This window comes from Callorhinus ursinus, unplaced genomic scaffold (genome assembly GCF_003265705.2).
Source record: "Callorhinus ursinus isolate GAN/ISIS: 27379988/994484 unplaced genomic scaffold, GSC_fseal_2.0 scaffold68, whole genome shotgun sequence".
Taxonomy (NCBI): domain Eukaryota; kingdom Metazoa; phylum Chordata; class Mammalia; order Carnivora; family Otariidae; genus Callorhinus; species Callorhinus ursinus.
In genome coordinates, this window is record NW_027397130.1 from 5,727,039 (window position 1) to 5,754,244 (window position 27,206).

The 27,206-nt window shown below is 45.9% G+C and overlaps 2 protein-coding genes across 8 annotated transcripts in view; one reads left to right on the forward strand and one right to left on the reverse strand.

The window, feature by feature from the left end:
- Positions 1 to 18,285, reverse strand: part of SAP30BP (SAP30 binding protein) — a 36,166-nt gene extending 17,881 nt beyond the window's left edge. Inside the window, exons 1-3 of the mRNA XM_025860037.2 lie at positions 18,114 to 18,285; positions 16,797 to 16,906; positions 14,468 to 14,515 (exon numbers count right to left, since the gene is read on the reverse strand). Coding sequence (XP_025715822.1) covers positions 14,468 to 14,515; positions 16,797 to 16,906; positions 18,114 to 18,219 — 264 coding nt within the window. The 5' untranslated portion in view covers positions 18,220 to 18,285. The remainder of the gene's footprint in view (positions 1 to 14,467; positions 14,516 to 16,796; positions 16,907 to 18,113) is intronic.
- A 123-nt stretch (positions 18,286 to 18,408) lies between these two features.
- Positions 18,409 to 27,206, forward strand: part of RECQL5 (RecQ like helicase 5) — a 38,157-nt gene continuing 29,359 nt past the window's right edge. For all 7 annotated transcript variants that reach the window (XR_012376152.1, XM_025859766.2, XM_025859767.2 and 4 more), the window contains exons 1-7: positions 18,409 to 18,568; positions 19,066 to 19,200; positions 20,269 to 20,390; positions 21,327 to 21,845; positions 22,292 to 22,397; positions 22,912 to 23,023; positions 24,211 to 24,373. Coding sequence is in view for 6 of the 7 variants with exons in the window: in XM_025859766.2 (XP_025715551.1) it covers positions 19,080 to 19,200; positions 20,269 to 20,390; positions 21,327 to 21,845; positions 22,292 to 22,397; positions 22,912 to 23,023; positions 24,211 to 24,373 (1,143 nt within the window). In the remaining variant the exon portion in view is untranslated. The remainder of the gene's footprint in view (positions 18,569 to 19,065; positions 19,201 to 20,268; positions 20,391 to 21,326; positions 21,846 to 22,291; positions 22,398 to 22,911; positions 23,024 to 24,210; positions 24,374 to 27,206) is intronic.

Sequence of the window (27,206 nt, forward strand, 5' to 3'; positions counted from 1 at the left end):
ACTCTCTCCTTCGTAACGCGCCAGTGGTCCATTCCTCAACCGGGTTTAGGTTCCATACCCACCTTCAGCTGCAGTGTTCCACTCCCCACCCTCCCACCCCCGACTCCAGACCCGTTTAAACCCACAGTTAGCTTCAATGTGCAACTCAATGTCAGGAGGCAGCAGAGAGGAACTAAGAAAGGGGCCAGACTTGGCGATAAAATGCTGATGAGACAGGCAGAAGGAAGAAGGTGGCGGGGGCAATACTGAATTTAAAAAAAATCTTTAAATCTAGCTTGTCGCTCCTAATCCCTAAAACAAAAAGACAGAATTATCATACAGTTAATCCATTTATTTATTTCACAAATCATATATTGAGCGTTTATTGTGTACCGAGCAGCGGGCCAAACACTGGGGACAGAATATTAACGCAACTCAATCTCAGGGAATAACTGTAGGTGTTATGCTAAGCACTTCAGTGAAAGACCATTTAATTCTCACAACAGCACCACGAAGTGTGGGCAGACAATGCTGCAGCTTCAGAAGTGACTAGCATGCCTAGGAAGCCCCCTTGAAAGCATCAAGATGAGATGCATGTGTGAGTCACTTCCGGTTGTCAAGAAAGCAGCAATTCTGGAACTTCTGTCAAAACAACCTCCAAGCTCCAGAAAAAAATTAATGTGGTTTGACGGACAAGGATGGGGCATATTGAGGACTACCAGAAATCCAGAGGCTCAGCAGAAGTCACCAAACCCCATGCTGCACAGGCACAGCCCTTCATGGCACAGATGCCCAGTGTCTGTGCCCTGTGTTACCCACACACGCAGGGGAACCTTGGAGAAAGCCGGTCACCAGCACATTTCCTTCAGTTGTATCCTGTTGGCCAGGATTGGGTCACTGCCACGGCACACTGCCTGCCTGGGGATGGAAACACTCAACTTATCAGAAAAATGGGCGGAAGTTGGTGGGGTCAACTTTGGATCCAATGGACTCACCTTCAGTCCCAGCTTACTGACAGGAAGGCTTAGTTCCCCAAGCAGAGATTTCTACAGGAAAGGGTTAAACAGGCATCTGCTAAGACAAATTAAGCCAGCTCTAGAACTGGCCTTGTAAACTGAAGAAAAGAGGAAAACAGTTTCTTTTCCCTATCTGAAAATTTTAGCTCAACTGACATTGCTCAGAGTGGTGCTCATGCTCTGTCATGTGGAACCATCCAGACTTCAATACAAATGCAAGGCTCTGGCCAGGAGCCATTTCCAAAGGGGAGACTTTGTTATCTGACTACTCCAAGTGTAATCTCACATTTAATTCAAGACATTCACTTTGATTCAAGACATCTGAAGACTGAGTTTCTAGAAAGTTGTAGAAGATGTTCAGAGAGGGCCATTCCACTCCTCCCTCTTATACCTAGGGTGTCTGTGTTTGGGTAAAGAGGTCACCTCACATCAAGAATTTGAATTAAGCTGGGCGCCTGGGTGGCTCAGTCGTTAAGCGTCTGCCTTCGGCTTAGGTCATGATCCCGGGGTCCTGCGATCGAGCCCCGCATCGGGCTCCCTGCTCTGTGGGGAGCCTGCTTCTCCCCCCCCACCACCCCGCTTGTGTTTCCTCTCTCACTGTGTCTCTCCTTATTAAATAAAAAAATAAAAATCTTAAAAAAAAAAAAAAGAATTTGAATTAAGTTTTCGGTAGTGGGTCAGGTTGCACTTTTTTCTTAAAGGTTTTCCGTAAAAACAGTGTCTCCATGCTTCAAGTTGTTATTTGGGGGCAGGGTGGAAGGGCTTGGAGCCACCCAAGGACAAAGGAAATAGCTCTGTGAGGCTGAGGACAGAAAAGTGAAGTCTTTCTGACACATAAGGCAACAGGGTCACCAAATTACAATAGCATTATCCCACCTGAGAGGTCAGACACCAAACTGAGGTGTTAACATTAACCTGTAGGACAAAAATAACAGATACCAGAAAGCCAGAAGATTGGAAAGGCAAACTGGTCACCATCTACAAAGTGGCAGGAAGAGGATTTAACTATCTACAGGGCCAAAAGCAAAACCAGTACCTTTAAAGCACTGTTCAGAAAAAATTTACCTAACTCCAAAGTTAGGAATGCAAATGAGCAAAATCTTATCGAACCCAGAAATTGCACAGCGGCATTTCAAGGGACAAGGATTAGAACACAGAACAAGGGTGGGAAATGCTGGATCCCTCCCCTGAAGGACAGGCAGCTTGCTTTCTGAATCAGAGAATTTCAAAAAGATAAATCCTGACTAGGGAAGGAGGCACCCAGCCACACCTTGGTTAGTAATCTGCGGCATCTGGGCCCGAAGGGACGAAGTATGTTGGGGCTTGCAGGGCTGAAGGCGGGCCGACTGGGCATGTAGGGGCTCTTCTGGCTACAGAACCACAAAGGAACAGGGTGGGGTTTCTGGGAGTCTGAGCTTCAGCTGACTTGGAGCAAGTGCAGTCTGTTGGCAGTTCAGTGGAGCCAAGAGGGGAGGTCAGAAGGAGAATGGTCGTTCTCCTCTGCACGAGATCACCACTTCCAGCAATTGCATTTCTACCAGAAGTGTTCAGCTTAAGGTGTAGCTAGACCTTCTTTGGAAGGTGGCTAGACAAAGGACCTAGCTTGGAATTCTTTCAATCTGGACAACAAAAGAGCTACTTCTCTCTACAAAAGAGCTACAGCCTCCCCCTCTCCCAATCTCTGTCCTGTCTGCTGCTCGGATCAGGTCACCACTTAGAACCACAGACCCCAGCCTGGGGTGGGTGGGTTCTCCCCAGCATGGAAATTCCATGACTCCCACTTCTTCAAGGGCAACCCTAGCCTTGTTAAAGATGAATGGCCATTTGGCCATCGTGGTGAGAGCAAGGAAATGTGAAACGTTAAGTAAGTAGGCTTGGGCATTCTCAACAGTTCAAAGGCCACATTACAACTTCCAGCAAGAAGTTCAGAGTGGATGACTCCCCCAATCCAGCAACAGTCAAGGGCCATTTCCGTCTCTGGTCCTAGGTGAGTCATGCTGTATTTTTTCTAATCAGCACTCAAAGGGTCATGAGGTACGGGAGGTACAACATGGGGGAAGGTAGGGTAATAAAACCAAGATGGAGGGACCAAGTACATATTCTCCCTCCCAGGCCCTGAACAACAGACCTCACTAAAAGCTAACATATGTCATCCAAATCTTCCAATAACCTCATGAGGCAAACATTATTATTCCCATCTTACGGATGATTAAACTGAGGCAAAGTCCAATGAAGTGGCTTCTCGTCCAGGAAGTGGCAATGCTGGGACCCAATCCCAAGTTTGTCTGACCCAAAGCCTAGCAATACCACTTCCCAACTTCTGATCTCCTCCCTCTAGACTATGAGGCAGGAGATAATAACGGTTTCTATGAAGCCTTTGGTTCAACCACTGGGGAAGCCAACATCAAAGACCAAGGAGGAAAAATACCTCTCCAGGAATGACTCCGTAGGTCACAGAGCAAAGGAGGTGTTAAGCTCTCAACTTAAGGGGACGACAGCCAGAAGTATTACCTTTTAACTATAACGAGTAGGGGAAACAGCTCAAGGGTCCCTGGTGCTCCAGTGAGTTATGTCTGAGTTGACCTGAATGGAACAGCTGGTACTGAAGAGTTAATCATATAACCAGTGGGTGCTGCCACTCTGTCTTTAGCCTAGAGACTTCCTGGGCACTTATGGAAGGAATGCTACCAAATCCTGACTGCTACTAAGCCCTCCTCCCTTACTGGGTGAACAATCATGGGCACTGTGAGAACTCAAGTTTTAAAGAGTGAGTTATTTCTTCTGACCCACGTAAAGAGCACGACATGGGTTCTGTCCACTAGAGCGTCTAACTGGAAAGAAACTGCTTCCATGACGTTTTATTCAATAACAATTATAAACATAAATTAATTTTTTGCTACTAGAGCCTACTAACTCTGGTTTGTATTTTAGCTAGCTCATACGAGAAGAGCTATGGGAATTGATGTGAAAAAGTGTGCTAATGACCGGTCTCGCCCCTAGAATAAAAGCTGGATCTCAACCTTTTCTTTATGGTTCCCCTTTGAAGGTTTTTAGAAAATGACAAAAAAAATTTTCTCAGAGCAGTTTCATTGAGATATAACTCGCGTCCCATACAATTCTTAATTCTTAAGTGTTTAGCTTCTAATTTTTCACTTGTGTCCTGCTATTATAATTACTCAGATTGTAACAACACTGAAAACATTTTTTATTCAAATGGAAACAAAACTGGATGCAAAATATGTATGCTATTATACAGGCACACATAAAAGAACAACGAAAATGGATTGTGGAATTAGGTGATTTTTTTTTCTTTTACAAAATATTCAATTCCTGCTATTATAATAATTTGACGATAAAATAAAAATAAAACAAAACCCTGATACGATAACCACCAGAAAAACAGTACCATATAACCCTTTCAGGTGTCAAAGACCCCCCAAAAAAGTCCAAGTTTAGGATCTAACAGATAACCTTTGCTGTACGATCCTGAAAAGTAATTCTCAGTAGAACATTCCACAAGCATGGGTTCTCCTGAAGTTCACCAAACAAAGGCCCACAACGACCCACCTGTGAAGGCTGGAAAAGGACTCATGGTTCCTATACCACACCATATAACCCGCCCCACCCCTTTTAAAGACTTATTTAAGAGAGAGAGAGGGGAGAGAGAAAATGAGCGTGGGAAGGGAGGGGCAGAGGGAGAGAGAATCTCAAGAAGACTTGGTGCTGAGCATGGAGCCTGATGTGGGGCTCCATCTCACCACCCTGAGATCACTACCTGAGCCGAAACCAGGAGTCGCATGCTTAACCGACTGCACCACCCAGGTGCCCCACAACCTGTCCCTCTTAAGTATCCTTCATGATGAACTGAACCCTATGCCGCTTGCTTATGAAAAGCCTTAGCATCTCCCTATTTGATTTCAGAGTCCTGGAGGTAGAACACACTCAAAGCCCAAAGAGGAAAACATCTGCTCTGCAGCAATCCTGCAGAAGCTGGAACATGTTCTGGAGCCTCTTTCCTTAGATGATCGATAAAGAGAATCAAAGATTTCAATGGGAAATGCTGCCCACGTGCAATTGCTGATAGGCTCCTGAAAATTCTTCCTAAAATCAGTAGTCAGTAACAAATTCCTTGGAAACAAGCTCCATGGGCAGTTTCCAGTCTCCAGATGCTTGATTTTGAAACTTGAGAAGATCAATAATAATGCTGGGTAGGGAGACCCCTGGGTGGCTCAGTTGGTTAAGCATCTGCCTTCAGCTCAGGTCATGATCCCAGAGCATGGGGCTCCTTGCTTGGTGGGGAGCCTGCTTCTCCCTCTGCCTGTGGCTCCCCTTGCTTGTATTCTCTCTCTCTCTCTCTCTCTCTCTGACAGATAAATAAAATCCTAAAAAAATAAAAAAATAAAAAATGCTGGATCGGGGGAGAGGCTGGAGAGGAGAGGAAGTGGGGGATTACTGAGTCAGCTCTATCCATTGCAGATCCTTCCTCTAGACTTCAAGCCTATTAATAACACATGGCGACTGAGACACTTGACCTTCTTAAGAGAATTCAAGTGTGTGAGGTACAGTCGCCGAAGGTGAGACCCGCTTATTCGGCTGACCCAGGCCTCCAGGGAGGGTGAGGACCAAGTCTCATGGCTTTGGAACTCAGAGACAATCTACCAATGCAGTTCCCAAACTGCCATCAAGGCACCCCAGGCTGCTGCAGCAAACTCACAAAGGTACACATGACGTTTAAAAATTTCAAGGGAGGGGCGCCTGGGTGGCTCAGTCAGTTGAGCGTCCAGCTCTTGATTTTGGCTCTGGTCATGATCTCAGGGTGGTGAGATCGAGCTCCATGTTGGGCGGCTCCACACTAGGTGTGGACCCTGCTTGGGATTCTCTCTCTCCCTCTACCCCTACCCCCTGCTCACACTCTCTCAAAAAAATAAATAAAAATTTCAAGGGAAACATAGCATTAATCAACATCTATCAGAAACCACACAAATTCATGTATTATCTTTCCACGCGGCTACCAAATTGTGAGGGTAGGAATATCGTTTGGAGCTGTTTGGTATTTCTTTTGGCCCGTGAGTTGTGTGAAAAATTCCTGAAACACTAAGGATGCCATGAACTGACAAACTGTGGCAACTTCTGACCTACAGGATGAGGGCATCTGACCAGACCCAGTTTTGTTAAAAAGCCCACCAACAGCTGCATTTTAGACTGTTGAACGCATGCCTGCACGTGTCACATCACCTGGGAAAGTGGGCATCACAGATGAGCGGAGGGCAGCTGAAGCTATGTGCCTGTGGTCCACAGCTGAAGCCAAGCCAGTGCTCAACCTAGCTTCTGACTCCAAGTCCACTAACCTGGCTCGAAGGTATGAACTCACATTTCTGCACTATTTTTGGGGTCAAAGAATCTTTTTTTATTTTTTAAGATTTTATTTATTTATTTGATAGAGAAAGAGAGAGTGCACGCCAAGCAGGCACAGCGGCAGGCAGAGGGAGAGGGAGAGGGAGAAGCAGACTTCCTGCCAAGCAGAGAGCCTGATGTGGGGCTCAATCCCAGGACCCGGAGATCATGACCTGAGCCAAAGGCAGATGCTCAACCAACTGAGCCACCCAGGCGCCCCTTGGGGTCAAATAATCTTAGAAATGTTTTATTTTGGGGTGTCTGGGTGGCTCAGTCGGTTATGTGTCTGTCTGCCTTCAGCTCAGGTCCTGATCCGAGTCCTGGGATTGAGTCCTGCATTGGGCTCCCTGCTTGGCAGGGAGTCTGCTTCTCCCTCTCCCTCTGCCTCTCCCCTCCACTCGTGTTCTCTCTCTCTCTCAAATAAATAAAATCTTTAAAAAAAGTTTTAATTTTAATCAGAATTATACACACCTTTAAAAAAAAATGCCAGAACCATATTTTCCCCCACCTGATGCCACCTCCTTGACCCAGAGACACTATTTTGTTTTGACAGATGTTTGCTCTTTGGGCCAAGAGGATTCTTTTCCTGGGTCAAAGCCGGGACTGCAACACCGCAGGGAGGTCGGCAATCCCACCCTGCAGAGCGAAGCCAGCCCTCCCAGCTAGCTGGCAACAGGCCGCCCCAGCTTTCCTGTGCCAGGTCATCAATGCCCGTGTTTGTTTTCAAAGGAAGGGTGTGTCAAGAGACAGTAAGCCAGTGGAAATACCTTCATCCACAGGAACTGTGGGAGTGGGGAAAAAAATAAACAAGGGAAAATGTTCCAGGGTAGCCGTGGTAGACCACGGACAAAGGAGAGTGGGAAAAGAAAGCCCATATGCCAAGGGCAAACAGATGGAGGAAACACTTAAGCCATCTGGCACCCCTGTCCCTGTGGTAAAGAGCTGAAGAGAGGCCTGCCACTTCCGGTCTGACCTTTCCTAGGACAGCAGTGCCACCTTCTGTTGAGTGATCAGATTGGAGTCAGAGTGCTTACAGAGGAGGTAAGACCAGAAAACTGAAGTTGGAGAAAAGAACAGGATGGGAGTGCAGAAGCATCTGCTTCCCTTGGAGTGCTCAGCCACCTCCTCTGCTCTAGGTAGGGGCAAACTCAGCAACCCAGAGCTCCATCCCGCCTCCCCAGACCGATGGATCAGAACCAAAGGCTCCCTCTCCAGAGGTGGGTCTGGAGTCATCGTTTCTTACCTAAACCCCCAAATATGGGACTTTGCGCTCAGAGGTAACCCCAAACATCAGAGTGATAAAAATTAGGGCAGTTACCAGTCTTTATACTCTACACTTGTACTTTCTAAAGTCAGCAGATAGTAAGTGAAGTGAGAGAACATTCAACTTTGCTTATCCATAATGCCCAAGCCCCCTCCCAGAAGACCACTTGGGGTGGGGGGGGGTCAGTCCAACCCCAATCCACACATTTCTTTAGGACATTCTTGGCAAAGGCTTTCTTAAAACTTGTCTGAAAAAGGTCCAAAAACAGGGAGCTCACTACCTTGTGAAGCAAACGTGTCTCCCGTTATTCTGTGCGTTGCTTCAAGGTCTGCATGTGGCCTTCACCTGCCCTCCCCTATGGGACCTTCAAACAGCAGACGTTAACTGCAGGCACTTCCCCAGTAGCCTCTCTCAGCTCCTTAACCTCTCATGTGACGTGGTTTCTAGGCCGCTCTAGTCCCCTCACCTTTATGACTGCTCTCCTCTGAAGGCACTCCAGTTTCAAAACGTGGAATTCAATATTCCCAAATAGGCCCAATGACAGGGTGACCGGCCTGGGAAGCAAGCATGGGAGGTACTGGTGGTGGCAACACACGTGTCAGACACTATTAAGCTAATTATCTGTTCACGTTTACTCAGTTAATCCACATAAAATAAATGAGGCGGTTTTATTATGATGCCTGTTTTCCAGGTGACAAACTGAGGTCAAGGTAACTGCTGCGCCCCTCCCCCAACTGGGGCTGTCTTGTCTTACTCTGAATACTCTCCCCCCCCCCACTGCAGCTCAAGGCCCCATATGGCTGACAGCTTACTGGATAATTCCAGAGCAATGCAAACAGTTCCCAAACAACTATTTAGTATTACCGACCCAAGATACTTGTTTCTGAAGAACAGTGGTTCTCCAAGTTGATCTGTGGACCCCTGGGGGTCTGCATGGTCAAAGCTATTTCCCTAATACTAAGACATCCCTTGCCTTTCTCACCATGCTGATGTTGGTAGGAGTGATGGTGGGTCAAGCTGGCCCTTTAGAATAAATTGAGGCAGCTACGCTGAGATTTAGCAGTAGGCATACTCTCAATTACAAAAAAAAAGCCAATTTCACTTAAGAATATCCTTGGTGAAGCAGTCAAAATGATTAATCTTATTGAGTCTTGACCCTTGAGTACAAATTTATTTATTAATTTGTTTGCATTTTGTTTGATGCCATGAGAGGTCACATCAACACCTCTGCACACCAAGGTCCAATGGTTACCTCAAGGAAAAGCACTTAGGTGAGGGAGTTACTAGCTAATCTAGTTGATTTCTCCATGGAACATCATTTTTACTTGAAAGAATGACTGACAAACTACTGTTAGTCAAATTTGGGTAACTGGCAGACATTTCTAAAAAAAATGAAGCCTGTCACATCAAGGAAAACTCTTAACAGAATTTATTGGTAATGATAAAATTCAAGATCTCGAGTAAAAATTTGCATCTTGGAAAATGTGTATTTCCCACGGCAAACAGACAGCTTTCCAAAACTTAATGGCTTGTCTGATGAGATTAGAAATGTCATTAACCAACATAATTTTTTGGACATCAGAGAACAAAATACATCACTGCAATCTGTATAGCTCGGTGAACCAACATTTCCTAAATCACCAGCGCCCGAGGATGGAGATCATGGATGGGTAAAACAGCCATTCGGAGTGCAAGGCCGACCCGTGGACTTAAATAAAGCAGAGTACAAAAAGTTCACTGTCGGTTGGGCACCTGCCTTCGGCTCAGGTCATGATCCCAGGGCCCTGGGATCAAGCCCTGCATCGGGCTCCCTGCTCCGTGGGACGCCTGCTTCTCCCTCTGCCTGTCATTCCCCTCACTTGTGCGCACGCACTCTATCAAATAAATAAATAAAATCTTAAAAAAAAAGAAGTTCACTGAGAACGTTTCACATTCCATAGTGCAAGTAACTTTTAGGAAACCATCTCTTGTTGAATTCTGATCAAGTATCAAAAAAGATCTACAATCACCTAAAGAGTTATTAAAATATTTCTCCTCTTCCCAATGACCTGTGTGTGAAGCCAGGTTTTCTTCAACTAGTTCAAACAAAATAACACACTGCAACAGACTGAGTGCAGGGGCACCTGGGCGGCTCAGTCGGTTAAGCGACTACCTTCGGCTCAGGTCATGATCTCGGGGTCCTGGGATCGAGCCCCGCATTGGGCTCCCTGCTCCATGGGGAGCCTGCTTCTCCCTCTCCCTCTCCCCCTGCTTGTGTTCCCTCTCTCGCTGTGTCTCTGTCAAATAAATAAAAATAAAATCTTTAAAAAAAACACAAAACAATAGACTGAGTGCAGAAGCAGTGATGAGAACCTAGCTATCCATCTAGATGGACATCAGATGCTAAGGAGATCCGCAAACTGGGAAAACCATGCGTCTTTCCATCAACTTTTTTCGGTTTCAGAAACAGTTACTTTTTTTTTTAAAGATTTTATTTATTTATTTGAGAGAAAGAATGAGAGAGAGAGAGAGCACATGAGAGAGGGGAGGGTCAGAGGGAGAAGCAGACTCCCTGCTGAGCAGGGAGCCCGATGCGGGACTCGATCCCGGGACTCCAGGATCATGACCTGAGCTGAAGGCAGTCGCTCAACCGACTGAGCCACCCAGGCGCCCCAGAAATAGTTATTTTTTGTTAAAACGTGATTTATATTAATATGTAATGGGTTTAGGGGTGCCTGGGTGGCTCAGTTGTTAGGCATCTGCCTTTGGCTGGGGTCATGATCCCAGGTTCCTGGGCTCGAGCCCCGTATCGGGCTCCCTGTTTTGCGGGAAGCCTGCTTCTCCCTCTCCCACTCCCCCTGCTTGTGTTCCCTCTCTCACTGTGTCTCTCTCTGTCAAATAAATAGTCTTAAAAAAAAAAAAAAGAAATGATTTAATTGTGTAAATGCTTGGAAACCAGGGAAAATAATTTATAAAAAAATATGCAATAGGTTTGTTATTTTAAAATAACAACTATTTAAAATTTTTCTCAGTTTTAACTTCTAAGATAGTAAATACCAATAGATAAAACCAAAATGAAGTGAAGCTCTTTGGGATCCTCAGTTTTTAATTGTGTAAAGACACCAAAATGTTTTGAGAACTGCTGTAGTAAAAAACCAAATGCAGATTTTAAAAAGGCAAAGCAGGGGGTGCCTGGCTGGCTCATTCAATTGAGTGTCTGACTTCAGCTTGGGTTGTGATCTCGGGGTCATGGGACTGAGCCCCGTGTTGGGCTCCATGTTCAGCAGGGAGTTTGCTTGTCCCTCTTCCTCTGCCCCTCCCCCTGCTCTCTCTCCCTCTTTCAAACAAATAAAAATCTTAAAAAAAATAATAAAAATAGGGGCGCCTGGGTGGCTCAGTTGGTTAAGCGACTGCCTTCAGCTCAGGTCATGATCCTGGAGTCCCAGGATCGAGTCCCACATCAGGCTCACTGCTCAGCGGGGAGTCTGCTTCTCCCTCTGACCCTTACCCCTCTCGTGCTCTCTCTCTCATTCTCTTTCTCAAATGAATAAATAAAATCTTAAAAAAAGAATAAAAAATAAAAAAATAATAAAAATAAAAAGCCAAAGCAGGAAGGAGTGCCATCTGGTGGAAAAGACAGTTATGACACCAATCCACTTGCTAACAAAATAAGTAGCGCCTCTAATCCATCCTGGTAACATTCCTATTTTAGAAACTTCACGTGCTTAAGGCAGAAATATTCAAAATTGAAGGTTTGGAACTCAAAAATACTGTTAAAAGTTGGGGCGCCTGGGAGGCACAGTTGGTTAAGCGTCCAACTCTTGGTTTCGGCTCAAGTCATGATCTCAGGGTCATGAGATCGAACCCCGCGTCAAGTCTGCTTAAGACTCTCCCTCTCCCCCCACACCCACCCGTGCGTGCATGCACAGGCTTTCCCTCTCTAATAAGTAAATAAATCTTAGGGTGCCTGGGTGGATCAGTTGTTAAGCGTCTGCCTTCGGCTCAGGTCATGATCCTGGAGTCCTGGGATTGAGTCCCGCGTCAGGCTCCCTGCTCCGCAGGAAGCCTGCTTCTCCCTCTCCCACTCCCCCTGCTTGTGTTCCTTCTCTCGCTGTCTCTGTCAAATAAGTAAAATCTTAAAAAAAAAAAAAAGGTAAATAAATCTTAAAAAAATATATACATTGTTAAAAATCAATTAAGTATACCAGAAGAGTTGTGGAATAAAGGGAGGGTTGGTAGGGGTTTCAGGTGGAGGCCACTGCCTGAAGACAGTCTGAGGGCAGTTCAGGCAGGAGAGTAAGCCAGCACCAGGACTAAGGCATGGGGAGCACAGAAGACTGTTTCCAGTCCTTGGGATGCCACGAACACTCATGATTTTTGAACTTGAGGACATGTGAGCTGGAGAGCTCTGTCTGACCCCTTCCACACTCATCCTCCAAAAGAACTACAAGTCATTGTAAGGGTGGATTCTATGTTCTGTTCTCCGAGGACTTCTCAAGAACAGAAATTGTTCCAGAACACTTTTCTTTCTTTAAAGATTTTATTTTTTTTATTTTAAAAGATTTATTTATTTTGAGAGAGTGAGAATGAGAGAGAGAGAGAGACAGACAGAGAGCACATGAGAGGGGGGAGGGCCAGAGGGAGAAGCAGGTTCCTCGCTGAGCAGGGAGCCCGATGCGGGACTCGATCCCAGGACTCCAGGATCATGACCTGAGCCGAAGGCAGTCGCTTAACCAAATGAGCCACCCAGGCGCCCTAAAGATTTTATTTGTTTATTTGACACAGAGAGAGAGACAGCAAGAGAGGGAACACAAGCAGGGGGATTGGGAGAGGGAGAAGCAGGCCTCCTGCCGAGCAGGGAGCCCGATGTGGGGCTCGATCCCAGGACCCTGAGATCATGACCCGAGCTGAAGGAAGTCGCTTAACCAACTGAGCCACCCAGGTGCCCCTCCAGAACACTTTTCATTCCACAACCAGACTCAAAGTTCAAATGACTGAATGAAATACAATAAGGCACATCAGTCAAAGGGTGAGTATAAACGACACGTCTTCCCAAACTTCATGTGGTACTGAGAAAGGCTGACACAAGACACGTTAACAAATTTCCCAATTCTGTCCCCCTCTCCCCCAGGCCTGGGTGTTCTTCCTCATTTCTGGGCGACTTGCTGTTTAGTTTGCTGTATTCCAGAAGGGGTGACAGTGAAGTACCTATACCTTTTTCTCTAGCCAACTTCCCCAGAAGGCCTTCCAGCCTTAAGCAAAGGCCAGCCACTACACACACACAAAGGCTCCAGGTCCCACTAAACCCTCCTTTTCCTCCATAATGAAGTTCTAGCACTTGGCAGCTCCTCAGGTTTATCTCATGCATGGGCTCTAAGGCCCACACACCCCAAACATTAAGACAGAAGATTACTACCACTACTGCCAATTTTCTTCCGCAAGCCCAAGCAGAGGTGTGGCCGCCCTTGACCCAGGCCACAGGCCTGCCCTCCTGCTTATAATCCTTGGATGAGTTAAGCCTGGATGAGTTAAGCCTGAGTTCCTTACTTGGCACAGAAAGTAGTGGCATTTGCAGTGTCTAGGGCTCAAGTTTTTTCTTTCTTCTACATGCTGGGGCCCAAACTTTCTTCCCTGGTAAAATGTGTTATCCACATCATCCACAGCCTTTCACAGGCTTATTTCAATGGTCACACACAGTTCTATCCAAACACAGAATCAGTTCAAATTTGGAACAGCTTGTACTATATTTTCGGATAAACTACTGTTTTGATTATAATTTGGTACAATTTTCCAAAGTTCTACTATGTTGCCTTGAAGGCTTCAGTTGGTTTCAAAGTAGCTTTTAATCACAAAACTTGGCCCGGATTCCCGAGGCCTAGAGTGATGGAATTAGACTTTCTCTTTGAAAGAGAAATGTCTGTTCCCTAAAGAATGTGTCCTCAACAGGCACAGTACAGCAAGCCTACCTGACACAAGGGGGGGTGGGGGGGTCTTAACCATCATCACAATAGGTCAAGGAGCATGACAGGAAATGCTGCTATTTACTCCGGGCTGCTACCAAGAGGGAAATATCAGAAAAAATGGCAATGTTGTTTCAGAAAGACCATTCTGTTTACCTAAAGGTGGATGGGCACGGGCCTGGGGAAACAAGGTGCAGCTTCTCTAGCAGCTGGGGAAAGGCCTCACTCTGTCTGACCCTCTCATGTCCCTTCCTCACTTCTAGACGACTAAAGAGGACAAAAGGCAGGGGCACCTGGGTGGCTCAGTCGTTAAGCGTCTGCCTTCGGGTCGGGTCATGATCCCAGGGTCCTGGGATCGAGCCCCGCATCGGGCTCCCTGCTCGGCAGGAAGCCTGCTTCTCTCCCACTCCCCCTGCTTGTGTTCCTGCTCTCACTATGTCTCTCTGTGAAATAAATAAATAAAATATTAAAAAACAAAACAAAAAAAAGAGTATAAAAGGCAGCCCTTATGGCTTCCTTATTCTAGAAACATTCCCACATCTAACTCACCTGCAGGTGCAGTGACCCCACCAAGCTCACCTGGCTACAGAGCAGATGCAGGCTGCTATGCTCAGCCAGGCCTCTTGCCTTTCTAGTCTGGAGATATGGCACTATCTACAAGGCTGGAAATCCAAGCTGCCTCAGGACTTACTCATTCCACGGTGACCTCCTTTCTTTAGAAAGCAGGTTTCATCCCAGAGAATGCACACGTGGTTGCACAGTATGTTAGCACGGTGTGTTAGCGGGACCAACCTGGCCCAGACATAGGAACTGAGCCACAATGTTACAATGCTTTGCTCGCATCCAGCCACCCCACCACAGCCAACACCAAATACCTTTGGGTCATCAGCCTCAGGTTTTTCAGTCTCTGAATCGTCATCTTCCTACAAGACAAAGAATTTAGAGGATTAAGCTTAAAGGAGCGGGCCTGAGAGTTCTCACATGCATAACTAGGGGCTGGAGCAATGTACCCAGACTGGGCCATCCCAAGAACCCCTCCCCTGCCCTGTGACCCAGAACTAGAGAAAGAGAAAGGGAAAAGGAGATGTTCCGGGGGGTGGGGGGTGGAGAAAAGAACATCAGCAGCTCTAAGTCGTGACTCCAGCAGTGCCATAGTCTACGCGATGAAAATGCCTGAGATTAAAAATCACATACATAAAAATGGAAAAAGGCTGCAGTGCGTCAGAAAAGAATAAGACCAGGCCCCACGGGATAAAACAGGCATAGTGTTTCCAATGAAATATCACTTATTTAAAACCAGGAAGATGAACCCTTTTTCTCCTTCTCTGCCTTTCATACACACAAGGATGTCAGACTCAGACCTACCATGACATCATTCACGGTTAGAGTGCCATGACCCCCACACAACTACACCCCGGCACTTCAGCTCAGCAGCAGTCACAGCCACATGAACAGCAGGAAGGCAGGTGTCAAATGACTGGAGCGAGTGACCCAGGGAGGGGGGCTAAAGAGCAACACCCGGCTTTTCCTGGGTCCTGGCCAAGTAGGCCCTGCCTCCATCCAAGCTCTCACAGAACTGCCACTGACCCGGTTCTAACCAGTCTTCTTCCTGATCCAAACGGCCTGCCTGACACAAAGCACCATGTGAACAAGGCATTCTCCAAAGCGTGCACTGGCCTCACACGGGCTAGCCCACCATTCCACTGAATGCTACTGGAGGTTCAAGATCAGCTACCCTATTATGTAGCTATATCCGTGACTGTTCGAAGAACACCCCAATGCACAAGAGCCTTTAACTTAACACCCAGGAAAAAATTAAGTTTCATTTGAAATTGCTTTTCTCAATCGAGCTATGCTTTAACCCAAACATTAAGTAGCGCCCCAGATGTTAATATAAACATCACCTGTGAGACTGGAACAAACTATACTGATGGCTTTGAGATTTAACTGTCCTGTCGGTTGCCAGTGAGCCCAAAGGTTTAAATGCAATCTCCATGATTTCCTCAAAATGAAATCAATCAAGCCAAATAATCAGAGATGTAGCTCAGCCAAATACAATCACATTTTAGAATGCCTATATTGGGATTTGATGAGAGGATTTTAGTAGAATGACATAAAGCTTAAATATGATGAAAATTCTAAGCAAAGCAATGTGGAACAACACTTCAGAGACACACCATGCACATTTCATAAGAAAACAGTTATGGTGTTAAGACAGTATGTGTGCACTTAAAGAAAAAGCAAGAAAAGAAAACAATTTGCAAAGCTTTTCTAAACAATTTTAGTCAATTCTGAATTATCAGCATTAATGGTGGGGCTAAGGACATGAAAATTTCTTCCAAAAGAGCATCAAATACAAAATGCTTTTTTGTTTTACTTAGAAAGTCTTTTAACGCTAATATTTAAAAATCAATGCATAAGAAAACTTTCAAACAAGTAATAAAGTACATTGAGAATCTCAGTTAAAGATGTTGCTTAATAACCAGATTCTATATCCAGATTTCACTTTGTATGTCTTTGTGCTAAGCACCAGGTTGAATCCTTGCTTTCTCTCCAAACTTTTAAATTCTGGCTCCTGAGGCTCAGGCGATAGTGTATCCAAAGGCTTTCTGGTTAATTAAGACAAAGTTCTCTTTTCTTTGTTGCCAGCACATACTAAACATCAGGCAAGATTTGTGCTCAAGAACCGCGGGCACTCCGCTAAAAAGTTTCAAGTAAAATATCAAGAAAGAAGTTAAGAAGGGTCAAACCACGAATAAAAAACTACAGAATTTCCCTTCCTAATCTTTTTGATAAGCTGAAAGATTTGAATAAACTCCAACCAAGATTAAAAATAACACAGTTGAGTGCAGATATAAATGATACACCAGTTAGCATGAATGCATTGTTACAAATGGAATAAACTATCTTAACAGGGAAAACCAACATGAAACATATCTCAGTTAAATAAAATAGTCCATTATCTCTTCCCCCAAATTTCAATTCAAAAGTTAATACAAAATGGTCCAGATGAAAACAGGTTTCGTTTTTAAACAGAGCACTGATATCCAACCCAGTTTCCTCAACTGATAACAAATAAAAAGCGGGGGAAGGGAGGGGAATGATTTTAGCGGTGGAATGGAACACTGCTGGTACAGTTCGAAGATTTCTGACAAATGAAATGGTGCTTTGAGCAACTCTGGATTTGGGAACAGATTTACTTACCGACTGTTTGCTGTTCTCATCCTCTTCTTCTTCATAACCATCTTCATCACCACCAAGCCGAGAAAAGTCATCCTCTCCATAGGCTTCAGATACTAATCCACCTTTCTCCTCTGAAACAGAGGAAAAAAGAAAAATGAATGAAGGCATTCAAAAATGCAAGACAGCATTTCAGTTATTTGAGTGGCCAGAACCACCCCTGAAGATCAAAGGGGTGCCTAAATCTCATTTAAGTGACTATAGATCCAGAATCTGCCTTTGGAAAGATTATCCACTAAATCCACAATTTAGTAGATAGAATCATTAAAATAACATGGAAGAAAACCAAATGCTAAATTCTTTCTTTCATGCTTCCCATCCATTTAGTATGCCAAGTGAAGCCTTCTCTTCTCTGAACTACTAGTCTTGCACATTGTCTGAAAACCTCTTTTGATATGGGTATCTCTACCTAGTATCAGAAGCACCAGAACTTGTCTTCTCATACAAGGACAAGGACTCTGTCGCCCTCATTTTTCTGTGTCCTCCCCTAGGAACAGGCGCTTTAACTGGGGCCCTCAGAGGGGCTACCAATCATATCTACTCCAGAAGCAAAATCTCCTTCTATCTTTAAACCGAAACAACCAACAGCAAAAAATATAAAACGCTACAAATTACTGGGAAGCCACCAGAGAACCTCCTGACTGGAAGACACCACACAAAACTGAGAGTAGCTAACCTCCAAATGAGGAAAGGAAGGCCCAGATATGTTAGGTAACTTGCTGCCCTCTCTATGATCCCAAAGAAATCTGTTCCCATTTCCTAACATTGTGATTCTCGACCTGAGTAGGGCAACAAAATCACTGATGGGCTTCAACAGCTCACAAGGTAAGGGAATCACTGAGGAGCATTGAAAAGCTCACAAAATGCCCAGATCCTACCCCATATCTACAAATTACTCCGTCGCCAGCGAGATCAGACATACATATTTAAAAGCTCCAAGATGCGAAATTACAAATTTAACAAGCCACAACCTTTATCACACTCCACGTACGTTCTACTCATCGCTCTCTCCGTTATACAATGAACCCGGAGGTCCATCCCTATGCCCCACGGTGCCCGGCACGGAGAAGACTTTCAACAGTTTCGGCAGATCGAAAGAAGATGGCCCATTCTTATTCCAGAGCGTCTACTCTGTTCCAACCAGGGCCTCAGTCGCGCTTCGCGGCTCCCGGACCCGACACTTGGGGCACAATGACCACCTTTTCCTCCCGCCCTGCTAGGGGAGCAGCATTCTGCGCAGACACCAGATTCTCCCCTTCCAGGTCCCTACTCGGGCCTCACCAGGCGCGCCGCCCGCCGCTTCGACCCCAGCCTCGCCGTCGGACTCGGGCTCTGAATCTTCCGCGTAAACGGCCAGAGACGACAGAACATTCTTCTTCCCCGCCATCTTACTCCCACATCCCCAGAGTGCCTCACTCCTATGAGTCAAAAAAGCCGACTTCCGTGAGGGAAGACGACTTTTTCCTATCCCAGGAGAACCCGCGCCGGTTCCTGTGCAGAAACCAATCAAAACGGCCGTTTCTGCGCCTGGCCCCGCCCCTCGCAACCGAGCCGCTTAAACGTCATCACTGCGCGACAGATATAAGGTTGAGTGGGTTTTACCTGACGCTGATTCCCAGCCATTTGGCTCCTCAGAATTTAGTGTGGCTTATGGGGGTCCTCGAGTAGTTCCCGATCGGCGGGCAGCAGCGGCCCAGCAAGAGTCTTCGCTCCCGGGTGGCCCACGCCCAGCTCTGATATCTTGGGGTGAAGAGAGGGAGGCTTCGGTTGGGGAAGGGAGAAAAGAGCGGATCTGGGGCTTAGAGGAAGAAGAGGGATGGACTCTCCTCTGGGAGGTGGGAAGAAGGGATCGGGGCTGGGGGGGGGGAAGAATGGCCGTGATAGCAGCGCTTATAAAAGGAGCAGGAGGTGGATCTTAGAAAAACAATTAACATCTTTTCCAAATTATTTCAAAGACCCAGTTTGTGTTTCTTCTGATCTGATTTCTAGCTCTGTGCTATATCATGGCATGGGATAGTTCAATGTTTCAATTTTCCTGAGCATAGAAGTGGAGATGTTAATTGCCCAGGAATGTGTTGCTTGAGGCTGTTCATCTGGAGCTATGTTAGTTGGAGATAGTCTATTGCTTGAGAGTAATAAATTTTCTTAGAGAAGAATAAGCAGTATTTTAAAAGCGGAACAGAGTTTTCATCGCAGTCATGCGATCATCACCTTTACCTTAACTTCTGGCCACTGTCTGTCGCTAAGATGAGCACCCGCCCTTCTTTTGACCCTGAACGTCGAGTCCGGAGCACGTTGAAGAAGGTCTTTGGGTTTGACTCTTTTAAGACACCTTTACAGGAGAGTGCGACCATGGCCATAGTGAAAGGTAACATTGCCAAACTACCTGTGTTTACGTTTGTGCTGGCTATACTGTAGCATTGCCAGAAGGTGCCAATGCCCTCCTTTTGACCCTTCCTACTTCCCCACCCTTCGTCCATAATTGTTGGAAATCTCGTAGACTTGTCACTTAAAACTTGCAGTTTTATTGGTAGAATCACCCAGCTGTTCTGGTTCTTACATTTCATAGGCAGTGCTACAGATTGTCTTTGAAAACAACTCATAGATTTCAATTCATGTTTGTTTGTGTGTAGGCAGTAGCGCGAGTGGCAGGAATAGCCTAATCTAGTCACTGACCTTCTAAGCCCTTTGTTGAAGATTGAGTGAGCTGGGTCCTAAATAGGGAAGGAAAGAGTCATAGTATTAGAAACCTGAGATATATTGGCAAATGGAGCTTCTCAGGAGGAAAGCAACAATGTAATATTAATTACATTATAACACTTACAAACAAAAGACCTCTAAGTGATGTTGCTTCCATGTCTCCACAGCTATATACACTCGTCTAGAAGTATTCAACTTTTATGGCTGTTTAATTCAATCATCCATATCCCAACAGACTCAGACTTCTCACCCTTGTGGTTGTTATTGCCATTACTGGAAATGGTTTGTGCCCATGTCCAAATCTCTCTGGATCTCTGCCCTTTACACAGGAAGGATGGGAAGGAAATTAGCATTATATTGAGACCTTTCCATGTGCCAGACACTCTGCTAGGTGCTTTTCCTATACTCTCATTCAGGTTTCAACAGCCTTGATGAAGAAAAAGACAAAAGGCAGGATGCATTTATTTATTTATCTATTTCCTTTTAAAGATTTATTTATTTGAGAGAGAGAGAGAGAGCGAGCTCGTGTACAAGTGTGGGGAGGGGCAGAGGGAGAAGGAGAGAATCTCAGGCAGACTCCGCACTGAGTGCAGAACTTGAAGTGAGGCTGGGCTCGAACTCACGACCCTGAGATCATGACCTGAGCTGAAATCAAGAGTCAGACACTTAACTGCCTGAGCCACCCCAGTACCCCTAGGCAGGAACCGTTAAGTATTGTTGTCTTATCTTTTTGCAGGTGACAAGGATGTCTTTGTGTGCATGCCCACAGGGGCAGGAAAATCCCTTTGCTATCAGCTCCCTGCTCTGTTGGCCAAAGGCATCACCATCGTAATCTCTCCACTCATTGCTCTGATTCAGGTGAGGCTTAGGGGAGTGAAGATGGGAGCCCAAAAAGTTTAGGGGAAGGTTTTTTTGTTTTGTTTTGTTTTCTGCTGGAAATGTCACTTCTCATTTGTTTGGTCTTTTGCCTTTTCTTTGATTTGCCTATCTCCCTTTCTATATTGGGTTTCTGAATTGTCCAAATGTGGGGGCTCTGTTAGTTCATATCAGAGTGATATGGTTATGAATGAGTCTTCTGTGTCTTGATGGCCTGAGGTCTCTCACCCTCCTTTGTTACTTTTCACCCAGAGGAGTATGGAAATATATCTGTATACACATAGACAACTACTCATGGACACGGACACACGTGTGTACTCTTGACAGGTTAGAAGATGCAGATGGATAGAAAGCAAAATTAATATCAGTGGGTTAGGACATTGTCAACATCTGTTCTGCACCTCTGGCTATATTTAAGGCCTGCAGATGGGCTGACAGAATCAGAAATGAGGAAGTGTGGCCGTGCGGTTATGAGCCATCCACCATGAAGAGAAGTAGAATGACAGGAATGGTGCTTCATGAGTTTCACGAGGTCTCAGGCTTTGTGCTCAATGCTTTATGTGCATTCACTTCACCTTTGCGGTTTAAAATTTCATTTAATGCTAACAGCTATCCTGTTAGGTAGTTACCGGTTTTACAGGATAGACAGAGAGAAAGAAAGGGAGAACGAACAGAGTCTTAAGAGGCTAAGAGCCAGCCAAAGAGCCTGTGGTGATTCAGTGAGCCAGAAATGAGCCAGGACCATCTGCCTCCAGAGCTTGTGCTCTCAGGCAGTTTACCTCCTGTCCTTGTTGTATGCACAGAGAAGAACTTGGAGGTTGGGAGGAGGACGTTTATGGCTGGGAAATGCCCAGCAAGCCAAGGTGACATTGACTACTGGGTCCTCCTCTCAGTGGCCTGTTTCCTTTCTTCCCTCAGGACCAGGTGGACCACTTGCTGGCCCTGAAGGTACGAGTGAATTCCCTGAACTCCAAGCTCTCGGCACAGGAGAAAAAGGAGCTGCTCTCTGATCTAGAACAAGAAAAGCCACAGACCAAACTTCTGTACATCACGCCGGAGATGGCGGCTTCAGCCTCCTTCCAGCCCACCCTGAACTCACTGGTGTCCCGCCACCTGCTCTCCTACCTGGTGGTGGACGAAGCTCATTGTGTTTCTCAGTGGGGGCACGACTTCCGTCCTGACTACTTGCGCCTGGGTACCCTCCGTTCACGCCTGGCACATGCCCCATGCGTGGCTCTGACTGCCACAGCCACCCTGCAAGTCCAAGAGGATGTGTTTGCTGCCCTGCACCTGAAGCAGCCAGTTGCCATCTTCAAGACTCCCTGCTTTCGGGCCAACCTCTTCTATGATGTGCAGTTCAAAGAACTGCTTTCAGATCCCTATGGGAACCTGAGGGACTTCTGCCTTAAGGCTCTTGGACAGAAGGCTGATAAAGGGGTGAGGGCCCTGAGGCTGGGAGGCCAAGATACTCAAGAGCAGTGGGTGGTATCTGCAGCATAGAGATGGAAATTGGTTTTGTAGGACCTTTGCTTAGAACTAGCTGAAGCTTCTTAAAACTTGTGCACAGAGAGTTGTTCCTTTGGTTTCCTGGCATTATTCCGCTTAGTGGAATTCCCTTGTCCTGGAATTCTTCTTTGGGAGATGAGCAGCCAACCCCTGAGTGAGGCCTTTCTAGACCTATCCAAGGTTTCAGCACAGGAAGCAGAGGAGTTAGATGAGTTGCTTTGTTGCAAAGTGTCAGAGCTCTGCTGGTGGCCTGCCTCAGAGGAACCTGTGAGGCTGACAGGAGAAAGAGCGAGAGCTTCTATTAAAGGAGGCCACAGTAAAATGGGCAGATTGTTCTGTTCTTAATGCACACTCTCTTCCCATGTCTCTTCGTTCAGTTGGTCTCTGGCTGCGGCATTGTCTACTGCAGGACCCGAGAGGCTTGCGAACAGCTGGCGACAGAGCTCAGTTACAGGGGTTTGAGTGCCAAGGCTTACCATGCAGGTAAGTGGTCCCTGGGCCATGTGGTTGCTTCCATCTCCGAAGCCTCTCGGTGGGTCTCTTGTTCTTTAAGGATCCTGGATAATCAGATGGTCTGTCATCTTTTTCCGGATACCCAGGCAGAGCTAAAGCAATTCCCTTATATCCATAAAAAGGAGTCTGGACACAAATGAGATCTAAAATGAGAACTATGGCTCCTGAATTCTTTTTTCTCACCCTGTGCCCTCCCAGCAGCAGATGATGAGTTTTTAGAAGCCCAGGTATTGGTGTTGTGGAAGGAGCACAGGTTTTGGAGGCCAGTGGACTTGGGTTGTTTGAATCTGGGCTTTAACACTTATTGAGTGCTATGTGATCCACACAGGCTAGGGTCGTTTTGAGGTTAAGTGCATGGCCCAAGGCCACACAGGTGGTAAGTGATGGATTCAGGGTGTGTGTACAGTGCCCAACGCAGTATCAAACCCAAGGTAGATTCCAAGGGAAATACGGGTTCCTTTTGCCACCTTCCCCTTCGTCATAGGGCTGAAGGCTTCCGAAAGAACGCTGGTGCAGAATGAGTGGATGGAGGAGAAGGTCCCTGTCATTGTTGCAACCATTAGTTTTGGGATGGGAGTGGACAAAGCCAATGTCAGGTGAGTGACTGTTCTTGCCTTACCTTCTCAATCGGGGCCTGGCTCAAGTGGGCTGCCTAGTTCTCTGCCTCAAGGACCTCCTTCTAGGGCCAGAGGGGGACGAGGCCCCAAGAGAGAATCCCCAGTGCATAGCCCACATGGTGACAAGTGCTATGCAGCCCTCTCCTGGTGACTGCACAGCCGGGTTCTGCCATCCCCCAGGAGAGGGCAGCATGCAGCCATCAGGCCCATGCATTAACGCAGCCCAGTTCCCTCACATCTAGCCCAGGGTCCCTGTGAGGGGGTGGAATAACTATCTTAAACGGCCCACTGTGGGAAATTAAAGGCAATGTCTTATTCCCAGCATTCCTTGTTACTGCTTATGACAGTCCAGAAGAGAGAGTGCATCCCAGCCTCCTAGACCTACCCTGGCAACTGTTGGGAAGTCTTTTATCTCTAGCCCCACCTAACCTTCCAGAGTCATTTTCAGCTACAGCCTGAAGCTCTTTGCTCTGGTTAACACCAACAATAATGCCTTGTGTGATTTGCAGAGCACTTTTGCGTACATGATCTCATTAAGACTCACAGGGAAGCTGAGTTGGTCAGGGGAGGAATGAGTCTATGTGCTTACATTTACGAAAATCACAGGTTTGGACCCTGGGTTGGCTGTGGCTTGTAAGGGCCAGATTTGAAGTCAGACACAGCTAGGCCCAAGTCCTAGCTCCACTGTCCCCTTGCTATGTCACCTTGTACACATTTTCCTGATCATTTGCTTGTCTATAAAATGGATTTATCTCACCTGATAGTAACTACAATTAAACGAGACAAATAGATAAACCGGCCCATAGTAGGTATTCAATAATGTTATTCGTCCCTCTCTCTTTAAAGAGGTTAAAGGGATTTACTCGAGGTTGTGCTGCTCATTAGAGGCCTTACCTTGTTTCTTTAAGCCCAGTCCTTTTTCCTCTAGGCGGGGAGTGTTGAGTGTTTTTGGTTTCTCATATGTGCTGGAATTGCCCCCCTTAACTCTGTTGTGGCCTCTAACTTGGGCCACTCCGTGGCAGCGATGGGGTGTGGGGATCTTGACCACATTTACTCTGAAACCTGCTAGCCTCCCTGTTCCTGGTCACTGCTTCCCTGACTCCGATAGCTCCCCCCCTCAGCTCCTCTGCCACAGCTCATGCTGCTTGTCTCTTTGGATTCTACAGGTTTGTTGCCCACTGGAATATTGCCAAGTCTATGGCTGGGTACTACCAAGAGTCTGGCCGGGCAGGCAGGGACGGGAAGCCTTCCTGGTGCCGTCTCTATTACTCCAGGAATGACCGGGACCAAGTCAGTTTCCTGATCAGGAAGGAAGTAGCAAAACTCCAGGTAAAATCCTGGGCAGCAGGAGCCCTTTCCGTCCAAACCCCTCTCTCCAGTTTCAGGCAGCTTATTTCTGAACCGAGGTGGAGCTTCTGTAAGCTACAGGGTTGCTCCTGGAGCTAGAAGGTATAGCAGCAGGGGGAATGGTGTACTGGTGAATGGGCATCTTGCAACAGCTAGGTTAGACTCTTTCCTTTATATATAGTATATCTTAGTGTGATCTCTTGTGTGCCTGTTATTTTACATAGCCAAGATCAATCCTGCCTTGTGGTTTTTTTGGTTTTGTTTTGTTTGGGGGGGCAGGGGCAGATGGAAAAGGAGAGAGAATCTTAAGGAGGCTCCAAAACCCTGAGATCATAACCTGAGCCAAAATCAAGAGTCACACACTTAACCAAATGAGTCACCCAGGCGTCCCAATCCTGCCTTGTTTTAATTAGCATTGTTACATAAGCATTTTCCTATATTATTGAAAGTTCTTTGTTTTTGTTCTCAGCCTTTTTTTTTTTTTTACTGGTTGTACATACTTTACAGAGAGTCTAGAAAGAGACCCAAATACGTAAATGAACTTGATGTATGATAGGTGACATAAAATATCAAGAGAAAAAGGATGCACTGTCGAATAGTGCTGGAAAAAGATAAAATCAGATACTTACCTCCTGTACCATATACATGTGAATTACAGGTGGAGTAAAAGCCTCAAGAAAAAAAAAAAAAGTAAAATTGGGGGAAAATATTTTATTTCCTTGACAAAGGGAAGAGCATGTCAAGATTTTAAAAAGTGAAAGTCATCAAGGAAGACATGATCTATTTGACTAAATTCAAACTAAAAATTTCTGTGTAACGGAAGATACCATAAATAAGGTGAAAAAATGAGCTATTATTGGGGAAGGTATTTGCAATATATATGATCGACTGAGTACGTAGAGAACTCCTACAGGTGAATCTATAAAAGGCAAACAGCTGCAGAGCAAAAAGTATGAATTTCACAGAAGAGGGAGCCAGAATATCTAATAAAGGTATGAAGAGTTGCTCAGCCTCCCTTGGGAATCAGAGAAATGCAAAGGAGATAGTGAGCTGTCACTTGAAACACGTCATACTGGCAAAAATCTACAACATCTTTATAATCACTGTTGGCAAGGATATGGGGAAAGGGGAACCCATGGTGTTGTAAGGAACATGAACTGGTATGACTGCTTTGAAGAGAGACGAGGTGATACATGCAATGGGAGGGTACTGGTGCTCTGTGATTCAGTAATTCCACTTCTAGATAAACAAACTGTCATGTGCACAAGGATGTATGGAGATGTTTGCTGCAGCTCTGTCATAATGAACTCTTCCTCTGTAGGGTATTGGATAAGTAAACAGTGGGTTAGTCACACAGTGGAATGGTCTAAAGCAGTTAAAAATGACACAGTAATTCTATATTAACCAAGAAGGATCAAGTCCCCCAAAGCATCATTTATGAAGTTGCAAATGGATACATATAGATTTCTCCTTATAAGAAATATTGAGCTTTCTGCCCGTGGACGCCGCAGAGTAAGCATCGTTTAAGTCTCCCCTCCCACCGCCGTCATGTCTAAGTCAGAGTCTCCCAAAGAGCCTGAACAGCTGCGGAAGCTCTTCATCGGAGGTTTGAGCTTTGAAACAACCGATGAGAGTCTGAGGAGCCATTTTGAGCAATGGGGAACGCTTACGGACTGTGTGGTAATGAGAGATCCAAACACCAAGCGCTCCAGAGGCTTTGGGTTTGTCACGTATGCCACTGTGGAGGAGGTGGATGCAGCCATGAATGCAAGGCCACACAAGGTGGATGGAAGAGTTGTGGAACCAAAGAGGGCTGTCTCAAGAGAAGATTCTCAAAGACCTGGTGCCCACTTAACTGTGAAAAAGATTTTTGTTGGTGGCATTAAAGAAGACACTGAAGAACATCACCTAAGAGATTATTTTGAACAGTATGGGAAAATTGAAGTGATCGAGATCATGACTGACCGAGGCAGTGGCAAAAAGAGAGGTTTTGCTTTTGTAACATTTGATGACCATGACTCTGTAGACAAGATTGTCATTCAAAAATACCATACTGTGAATGGCCACAACTGTGAAGTAAGGAAAGCCCTATCTAAGCAAGAGATGGCTAGTGCTTCATCCAGCCAAAGAGGTCGAAGTGGTTCTGGAAACTTTGGTGGTGGTCGTGGAGGTGGTTTTGGTGGGAATGACAACTTTGGTCGTGGAGGGAACTTCAGTGGTCGAGGTGGCTTTGGTGGCAGTCGAGGTGGTGGTGGATATGGTGGCAGTGGGGATGGCTATAACGGATTTGGTAATGATGGAAGCAACTTTGGAGGTGGCGGAAGCTATAATGATTTTGGCAATTACAACAATCAATCCTCAAATTTTGGACCCATGAAAGGAGGAAATTTTGGAGGCAGGAGCTCTGGCCCCTATGGTGGTGGAGGCCAATACTTTGCCAAACCACGAAACCAAGGTGGCTATGGTGGTTCCAGCAGCAGCAGTAGCTATGGCAGTGGCAGAAGGTTTTAATTACTGCCAGGAAACAAAGCTTAGCAGGAGAGGAGAGCCAGAGAAGTGACAGGGAAGCTACAGGTTACAACAGATTTGTGAACTCAGCCAAGCACAGTGGTGGCAGGGCCTAGCTGCTACAAAGAAGACATGTTTTAGACAATACTCATGTGTATGGGCAAAAAACTCGAGGACTGTATTTGTGACTAATTGTATAACAGGTTATTTTAGTTTCTGTTCTGTGGAAAGTGTAAAGCATTCCAACAAAGGGTTTTAATGTAGATTTTTTTTTTTTGCACCCATGCTGTTGATTGCTAAATGTAAT